At 33.4% G+C, this 10099-nt stretch overlaps 1 protein-coding gene across 1 annotated transcript; it reads right to left on the bottom strand.

The window, feature by feature from the left end:
- Positions 1 to 693: 693 nt before the first annotated feature.
- On the bottom strand, positions 694 to 9607 carry LOC144559070 (cytochrome P450 90D2-like). The gene is made up of 7 exons (XM_078308001.1): positions 9179 to 9607; positions 8649 to 8973; positions 7114 to 7263; positions 6766 to 7023; positions 5666 to 5941; positions 4343 to 4464; positions 694 to 912 (listed from the first exon to the last, which is right to left on the bottom strand). Exons 1-7 carry the CDS (start codon positions 9502 to 9504, stop codon positions 828 to 830), a joined length of 1542 nt encoding a protein of 513 aa, XP_078164127.1. The 5' UTR covers positions 9505 to 9607; the 3' UTR covers positions 694 to 827.
- Between the last annotated feature and the right edge of the window lie 492 nt (positions 9608 to 10099).

Below are 10099 nucleotides of genomic sequence, written 5' to 3'. Positions count from 1 at the left end.
AAAGGAGGAAAGAAAAGGCAGTTTGTGTTCAACAAAACATGATGGCATCCTTAGAAAGAAAAAAACAAACCCAAAAATGGATTCAGTGTGCTTTCCCTTTCTCTCCACCACAGCTAGCACTCAATTATCACCTCTCACCTCTCAATCCAATCCAATCCAAGCTAGATATATGCAAATATACATTTAGCAACACTAGCAAGTGCATGCCAACGGGCTTATTATTAATAAAGAAACAGCAACCCCCATCACCAGATTATATTATTATTGTTTGTTCAATGGCCATCAAGGACTGAAGCACCTAAGTCTCTACTTGCATTAGAGAAAGCTTTTTATTATTATTATTATTATCTATGAATTGTGTTTATTTTTATTGAATAATTTGATCCATGGTCAAAGTCATAGATCTTGCTGGACTCAATCCAAATCCAAATCCGGGCCCATTGCTGCTATAAATTTAGGTAGTTGGTAGTTGTGGGCCCACACACCTTGCACTCTTTTCTGTGGCTTGAAGGCAACCCCTATGGAATCTCTACATATATTTATTACTGTATCTATATACAGTCTACAAAAGTGTACAGATAGTAGGTTATTGGGGCTACATATATATATATATATATATATTAAATATATATCCTTGAACTTATGCTATACATCGCCAATGCATTGACCTTCATGAATTAATTCTTCATATATACATGGAGAGGTACTTAATCAGTTCCATAATCACTATCTCTGTTTTGTGGACCCAGAATTTGATCACCTCCATTTCTCTTTCTCATCAAATCTTGCTCTCTTGATCAGTCTCCATTGATCTTTAACAAAAATGATCATTTTCTCGTTACACGGATAGGCATGCCTCGTTTAAGCCTTACAGTTGGGAAGTTGATAATTTGATCTGATTCAGCCACCCATCTGTAAATAAATAAATAAAATTATATATATTATGTGATTAGTCGTTACAATGTCTATCATGATGTATGATAAAGAAACACCAAGAGTGACTTGTGGAATTGAGTGCACATGCAGAGAGGGCTCCTTCACGTGTAAGCTTATGGTGCTTGTTTGCCATGCATTTTGTTTTGTCAGTTCATCAAAATTATTAATTATAGACAAGTTCATTATTGGTCACCAGTGAATGGAAAATATTATGCGTGTATATATTTTTATTATCATCTAATTGTTCATGATCTGGTTATTTGTTAATAATATTTATTCATTGATGAGTAAAACTATGTGATTATATATTCTTGATAAAAAAAAAAAAAACTTTACCAAATCGACATAATTGTGTAAAAAGTTATTTTTGTTAATAAAATCATTAGTAAATTTTTTTAAACAGATAATTAATTATTCTTAACAAATAAATTGGCCAATATAAAGTGGTGGCCCATGTAAGTTTCGATACATTGTAATTTTTTTTTTTAAAAAAAACTTTCGCAGAGGCTGCGAAGTCATAAAAGGAATCAAATTCTCGACCTTTAGATAACTAATAATTTTAGAAATTTTTCCAGCCAACTGTACTACCTCTCCTCTCTTAGTTTTGATACATTGTCATTCATCAACTTTTGGATATGTTATTATGTTATTAATTAATGTAATAAAGTAATAGAATACTTGAATAATTATAGCACTAAAGTTCATCAATGAGTTACATAGAGAGCAGCCTACCCCACAAATATAAAATATGCTGGTCAAAAAAGTATATATAGCACCAATTTAAAAATAGTCCAATCTCCAAATCCAATTAAAATTTTTATTATAAATTTCGTGCTGCAGTGATGGCATCTAGTGTTACTTCAAAAAAAGATAATATCTAATGGGACCACACATTTCTGGCATCAAATCAAACCTAAAATTGGGCCATGGCCTTTGACCGACATCATCTCCAATTGATCAGACAATTCAAATCAAAACTGTATGAGCACCCAATATATATATCACTAATTTATCTGCTGAAAATCACTTGTACTAACAAATTAAAAAATATTAGACCCTAAAATAAAAAAATTTACATAAAAGATAATTAGTTTTAACTTGCAAAAAAATTATATATTTTGTTTTAAAATGATGTTGTCATCAGAAACTAATTTCATTTAAAATCAAAAAATGAGTATAAAAGTAGGTATAAACCCATCAATTTCTATTAAAATCAAAAGAGGTTTTACGAGGACAGGTATCAAACGACTGGTACCAGGCCCAGTTATACAGTCATAGCAATTAGCAACATACATGAACATGACAAATGTCTGAAAATAAAGCTAACCTATTTGTAAATACTCGACCTACTTAATTGCAACCAATCATTTACACATTATACTCCACCGAATTATGGTAAATTGGTGCCAACACCTAACATTCATAGTCATAGGTGGATGGTAATGAGGAACAAAGAGGACCAATCATGAGTCAAAATGTGTGGAGGACAAATTTATCAAAAGTGTGCATGAGAAAAGATATATTACCAAAGCGGACCAATCATGACTCAAAATGTGTGGAGGACAAATTTATCAAAAGTGAGCATGAGAAAAGATATATTTTCTCTATTGAGGAATATATAAAAGAAAAGGAATTCACTCACACTCGTTTTTGGTGACACCAAATTACACTCTATATTTTCAAAAATTTTAAAGTCCAAACAGTTGATTCAAACTGTTCAACATGATAGATATATTAAAATGTACTTGCAAATCAAATTTTATATTTTTTTAACTATTTATTAAGATGGCTACAAAAGTTCAATGGTCTGAAAACAACGATTTTGTAAAATACTTAATAAATAGTTCAAAAGTTCAAAAAAAAATGTAAAATTTGATCTACAAACACATTTTAATATATCCATCATGTTGAACGGTTTGAATCGACTATTTGGACTTTAAAAATGTATGGTGTAATTCGGTGTCACCCAAAAAGAGTGTAAGTGGATCTCTCTTCATATATATATATATATATATATATATATATATATATATTATGCGAGTTCATAGAGTAGGAAAAGTGGTACGGTGGAGTCGGCTTCTTCACGTAACGGTACGTCTACATTACGGAATGGCACGATACGCATGTCAGTTACGTATCATGACCATTCACGTGCTATGACCATCTTTTGAAAACTTGGCACGGCACGACAAATGATCACGCGACTCATGTGTAATTAAAACTGTTAGATCTTGAATAAACTTATGATAAAATGGTCACGCAAGTTACGCGAGTCACGTTTGGTTACGGTACGTTTATACACGGCGTAACTCACGTGGCATGACTATTCACATGCCGTGACTATCCCGTGACATTTTAGTCATAGCATGACAAAACACATGAAAAATTAACTTGATCACAGCCCAGCACAATACAAGACCAAAATCACAGCGTATTAGCCATAGCACGACACCGCATGTCACGTTTTTTCCACTCTATATGCGAGAACGGACTGAGTCATATCAGTTGTGTATTTTCTCTGTTAATCAATTTATTTGTATAATTTCCACGGATTTATACACAAATCAAGGCAAAATGGGGCATAACTAGCTAGGTAGCACGTGACCAGAGACAGTGCGGCCAGACGCTCAATTCCAAGCCCCGACAGTTCCATAATACCAGACTTTATCTGGTCTGGTGTACGTAGTATAGTATATATATGTCATATGATACATGATATGTGATAACAATTTTTATCATATTACGTCGTATCATGTATATATTTCAATGACAAGTCAGATGAGATAAAAAAAAAATGAAAATATAGCCAGAGGCCAGAGAGGCAGAGGCAGACTACACACGTGCGGGTTCTGTGTTATTTTTGCCGCCTCTGTACGGTACGCCTCTGACCTGGTACCAGTAACCAGCTACATGCGACACAAAATGGCATGGCCATGCACGTGTGCGCTCTCCCCCACCACCATCGATCTCATCCTCTGTGCCCAACTTTCTGTGGCCTAATTTGCTATCTACGCCTAACCCGTATCAATCATTTCTCTTCTTAATATATAATTTTCTTACAAAGTTGTTTTACTAATTAAGTTTTTAGTATATATCCTTAATAAGTTAATCTAATTAGTGGCACTGTTTGCTTCTTAACATTTTCGTTGTTCATGTTTGTACTTGGAAATATTATTATGAAGAAACAGAGATTCCATTTGCTAAACCTGGTCATTTTACCAGATAGTGGAAAGAAAGAAAAGACAAAAGTTCCACTGGCGTTCTTTTCGGAAAATAGGAAGAGGAATAGAGGATGCATGCATCTATATATTCACTTTTGACAAATGAAAACAGAGAAGACCAAGAAAAAGAAAAAGAAATAATTCGCCTTAAAATGCAATAAAGGGTTGAGAAATATAAAACTTACGAGAAGGTGGTGACCAAGTGATGGAGAAAAATGGCAGCCTCCAGTCTTGCGAGATCAATCCCGGGACAGAGCCTTTGGCCACCTCCAAATGGCATAAACGTGCTTGTACTGGTCTCCCTCTCCTGTTAATCATAATGCAATATATTTAATACAAAAAAAATACATGCAACAATGAACAAAGTGTTTAGATTCAACAAGATGCAACAGAAGTTTAGTAAATTTTCACTTCAGAAGTGAGTAGCTACAGAATATTAGAATATAAAACAAAACAAAATTATGAAATAGTATTGTGTTATAATTATAAATGACAATAGTGAAACGTAGTACAGGTGTATAGTATTATAAATGATAATGTCCTTTGATGACAGTAATTATACTGGTCAAACTGTCAGGACAAAGTTACAGGGAATAAAAGAAATAGAAAGAACAAGGCCTCTTCTTTTCTTTTCTTTTTTTTTTTCTTTTCTTTTTGCAAATGAACCTGATACAGTAATGGTGAATGGTCCATTATGTGTAGTCATTTTTCAATTGGTCCCTTGAAGTGGTGATATTTCAAAAACTGTTCTTCAAATTTACTGGTTTGTACAATTTGATTCTCTCTCTCTCATCAATAATCACTCCCAACAATTGAAAGAGGAAGATAAATGTTGCCAAATAGTTTCATGTTCAATTCACCAGCTTTATTCTGTTCCAATAATATCTTTTGGGAGTATACTAATATAAAATGATTCTTGACATTTTGCTGAAAGTTAACAAACTTAGACATAATGCTCTGTTCTATAATAACTTTGAACACCTTTCAGTAAAACAGAGCATCATTATTTTTTACAAGAACTATTTTTCGGACTTCATCCCAAAATAAAAATAAATATTGAAGAGAGAATTTCATTTTTAAATTGAAACAACTACTATCAAATAGAATGCATCATAAAATATATATATATATATATAAATAGAAATAGAAATTGATGATCACATAATAAAATTAATTTGTTTTGTATATTGAATTAGGTATACGCATTGATGATTTATGAGTAAAAAAATTAAATAATTTCATTCATATGATAAAATTTAAAATTAATTAATGGAAAACGTTTGATGACTAGGAATGTTTTGAAATTTATTGTCAACAAAAGATATATTTGCTGAAATTTCCCTGATTAAAGCAAAGCTCTTCTGAGATTCTTCTAAAGGACCAAAATTCAATAAATTATCAGCTATTTATAATGCAACTGAACTCAAACAAAACTGTGTAGCAAGACTAGATTCTCATAGAATTATATATTATGCTGAAAACAGAGGAGTGATAAAAATGTCTATTACCTTCCATCTCCATGGATTGAACTTGTAAGGATCATCATAGATTTCATTGTCGAGATGAATTGATCGGAAGTACACAAACATGCACCAACCTTTCGGGATTAGATGCCCCTTGATCTCGACGTCTCTCACAGCCTTTCGCATTATCCCGGTGATAATGTTCCCTAACCGCAACGTTTCGGTAATTACGTGTTGCGTGAATGACAATGACATGTAGTCGGTCCACTCCAGAGGTTCACCGCTATCTTCCTTTTGCTTCTTTAGCTGCATGTTTTCTTCCTGTCATTGTCACAATTGTATGGATTTTGTTTAGTTCAAGTCATTATTTTCATATGATATTGGAGCTAAACTGTTACTTGAAAAGAGTGTTCATTCATTCAAATTGGTTCATAAATTAGACAGATTGCATTTTCTTGTTTGCAATAGTTTAAACTGAACTAAACATATAAATCTGCAAATTGAACCTAATAAACACAAATTAGTCCTTTTAACTGAATTAATATTTCGAACTCAATATCTGAAAAGGGAGTACGGCTACTAAATTGGTGTGCTAAATTTATTTGATATATATTCATTATTGAAATCAAACCAAACCAGAAAAAAAAAACTAATTAACATAAATTTTAACCAGCTATAATTAATCTAAAATCAAAACAGTTCAATCAAAATAAATAAAATTACTAAATGACTGAATCAATTGAACATCCCTGGACAGGGAAAAATGGGGGTGTGAATCTTAGTCAAAGAAAGCAAGTGTCAATTGATAATGTTGATTTACAAAAAAATAAAGCCTGAATTGTGTTTCCAAATTGTCAAGTGGGATTCAGGGCGACAAGACTAGCAAGTGACAAGAATTTAAAAATATTATCTCAAATCAAATCAAAAATTAATAGCCCAATTTATTATCTGATTCATTTAAAGCTGCCACCAAGGCAAGGTATGGGCCACTTCTGGCATGATTTTTTTCCTTCTCTATATTTCAATCTTTCTGTGGGTCCAATGCATGACAAAATAATAATAATTTACTACTATATTGCCAGTAAAAATTGGAATAAGAAAATATGGAAACAGCAAATAGGTATTGATTTAGTAACATTGTATACCTCTAGTTGCTTAAGTGCTAAGGGGCACTCGGACAGATACTTTGTAGCTAAGGTGACTAGAACTGGTACTGAATCCTCAGCTGGTATCATCAGATCGATCATGTTATCAGATATCAGATCATCTGTTAATTCATCATCACTGTATTCCATCAATACATCAATTGCATCCTGTGCATTGCAAGATGTTTTGCTAGCAATATTCCTTCGTCTCTTTTCTTGTATTATCTTTTGTATTAGAGACGCCATATTTTTCTTAGCCTAAGAAAATCATTGCATCCATACATGAAACAGTACTGAAAACAGGAAATATTAAAAAGAGGAATAATATATAACAGTTGCTCTAATTACCTTTAAAGATCTATATAGCCTACTTCCCGGTAGCTTAATAGGCAATGACATAAGTCCCGCAATGAATTCATGAAATTGTGATTTCAAGAATTGCATTTCTTTGCCTGGTTCTAGTCCGATTAGCCCCCTCACTAGTATTTGGAATATAATCTGCACAGTCAAACTTTAATTTAGCTATATATGCACAGATCAATATTTTGAATGAATGTTTTTCTATCGATGTTCAATTTTGATAACCTAGTAAATACTACTCTTTTCTTATACATTCCAAATTTATGTAACTTTTCTATATTTGCTAATACACGATCTAAAGATATTAGTTACCAGTAACATACACTTACATTTGCTTTTGTTACCGGTAACATTATTGATGAATACACGATGTAAAGATATTAATTAGTTACCAGTAACATACACTTACATTTGCTTTTGTTACCAGTAAAAATAATATTAATACTTTTTGAATGAATAGACGTAAAAATAATATTAATACTCTTTAAATTGATCTATGTTATAGTTAAAGTATAACTATCAGCTTTGATGTTTTAATGAACTGAAATGAGTTCATAATTAATAAGAAAAAACCATCTAAGATTCATATGAATCAATCTTTCAAAGATAGAGCAAACAAAACAATTCGGATGTTCATTTAATGAAACTCTTCATGGTAAACAAAAAGTTCCAATTTTCCAAAGTATATAATAAATGTCCTTAATTTATTCATTTGTGGGGAGTATAGCAAATGCAATAGCAATAGCATCTTATGGAAAATGGTACTGGTACATAGCCCCACAAAAATTTAAATGAATGATAGGTAAACAACGGGGTAGGCAAAAGCAGTGCCCCAAGCCAAGCTCATTAAACCCAACCACTGTACCTCTTCCCTTCCTCAATTTAATAGCTACCCCTAGACCTACCCTGTGTTGACACGAGTGCACGCACGTGTGCAGGCTCCTTGATCTACGTGCCAATTCCCTCTCTCTCTCTCTCTTTGGAATCACCAAAAGTAGCTGCTCTGTCTTTTCCCACGTACTCGCTTCTACTTACGTCTACTGAATTGAGGCATGGTGTACATGCATCCATATATATATATATATTGTTCTTCAATAAATTCAGTTGTGCAGGATTACAAATTTTGTAACAACACTTGTTACTTGTATGTATCATAATAAATATCCCTATGCAATGAATAGTAACTATTCAGTTTGGACTAGATAGAAATTTAATTATATATATAGACAAATAGTAACTATATTATATGTATATGTAGCAATGAAGCATCCGAACCAGGCCAAAGAGTTTCCTTTCTTCACCAAAGTAATAATATATAGCAGCGATATGTATAAATAATAGCAGTGATAATAGTAAGCAAAATATTAATTATTATAGGATGCTATATTGCTATTGCACCTCTCTTATTATAATACCAAAAGAAAATTACTATGTCTTATATATATAACAGGAAAGAAAAACAAAGATTTGAACACACACTTAAAGGAATTAATTAATAATAGGTGGATTAATTAATTACTAACCGACTTAGCCTCCTTTTGAATGAACACAAGCTGTCCATCTCTCCAACTATTCATGGAGGTCTCCACATAACTTTGCATGTCTCTGGTAATCTGAGCCTTAAGCTGGGTAGACTTGAAAAACGACCCGACAAGGCCGTGCACCCGCCTTTGCAAATTTCCATTGATCAATAAAATCGACGACTTCCCCATGAGTTCGGTTAGTGATTTCGGGTACCACGGCACAAACGATCTCGTGTCGCTCTGCAATACCACTCGGCTCACCTCGGCACTGGTCGAGACAATCGCCGGCTCACCGAAAAGGTGTGACTTGAACACCTTTCCGTATCTAAGAAAACACAACTGATGCACAGGTTCAGTATAGGCAATTAAAACAGAATGTATTGATGTATGTATAATTGTTCAGTTATCAGTTACGCAAATATTCCATTTCTTTTTTCTTTTCTTTTTTAATAAAAACAAGTACGTACGTAGGTATATCTATTTATGAGGAAATTAAATTATGAGAGAGAGAGAAAGAGAGAGAGACTGACGAGAGGCAGCGTTTGTCCATGAAGCTCTCTGGATTTGGCGAATAAGCGCAAGAGATGAAATCGAGCGTTTCGCCAATGATCGGCCACCCGAGGGTCCCACTTGGCAGTCTAGCCTTAATCTGTCTCTGTCCTTTTGCCCTTCTCTCTGTTTTCCATCTCCAATAATAAATCACTAATGAACTTGTGATCACGATAATCACGATAACTATATTGATAAACCACGCTGTTTTCTGAAAGCAAAATTTCTCCATTGTTTCGTCGAGAGAGAGAAAGAGAGGGAGAGAGAGAGAGAGTTGGGTTCGAGAAGGCAAAGTACAAAGGTGCATTTGAAAGGGAGGAGGGGTGGGGGTAGGCCCACAATAAATTTGGATACTTTTCCTTTCCAATTTCCAATAAAAGAAACAAAAACAGAGAGAAATTTTTGGATGGTGATCGGACGGTTCAGATTTAGTTCCAGTTCATGTATTGTTGAGAGAAAGAAAGAAAGAAAGAAAGGGAGGATGAAAATGACTTGTACTGTGAGCTTTGACGCCAGGGATTGTGTTGGAGTGGTTGCTGTTGTGGCCGGATCCTCTATGGCTGTCTCTATTATACAAAACATGTAACAGGTCGATGGTTTTAATCTCAGCCGTTTATTTTTTTTTTTTTTTTTTTTTTTTGCTTGTTCAGCCGTTTATTTTCCCAGTGATGATCTGAGAAGATGATATGGCTGTTGACGCGTAGCTTCCCGAGAAATTGAATACTGAACAAGTTGAAGTGTCCCTGTTAGTCCTAAACTACACATGATACGGCTCGGTACTTTGAACTTGAAGAAATGAATTAATTAATTCAGCAAAATTCATAAATATATATATATCTCTTCTGGTTCAATTACATTACATCTGATCTAGTTCAAGTTGATTAATTTGTCCTATTTGGAGA

The sequence above is a fragment of the Carex rostrata genome, chromosome 9, assembly GCF_964058835.1.
Source record: "Carex rostrata chromosome 9, lpCarRost1.2, whole genome shotgun sequence".
NCBI classification, from domain to species: Eukaryota; Viridiplantae; Streptophyta; class Magnoliopsida; order Poales; family Cyperaceae; genus Carex; species Carex rostrata.
The sequence above is the reverse complement of the archived record's forward strand: the minus strand, read 5'-3'. Positions and strand labels throughout refer to the sequence as shown.

Excerpts from the sequence above, each read along its gene's own strand:
- LOC144559070 (XM_078308001.1), bottom strand. The coding sequence starts at position 9,504 with ATGCACCTTTGTACTTTGCCTTCTCGAACCCAACTCTCTCTCTCTCTC. Across the intron at positions 7,264-8,648 it reads TTCAAAAGGAGGCTAAGTCG|ATTATATTCCAAATACTAGT; the intron begins GTTAGTAATTAA and ends TTGACTGTGCAG. Across the intron at positions 913-4,342 it reads CACTTGGTCACCACCTTCTC|ATGGGTGGCTGAATCAGATC; the intron begins GTAAGTTTTATA and ends ATTTATTTACAG.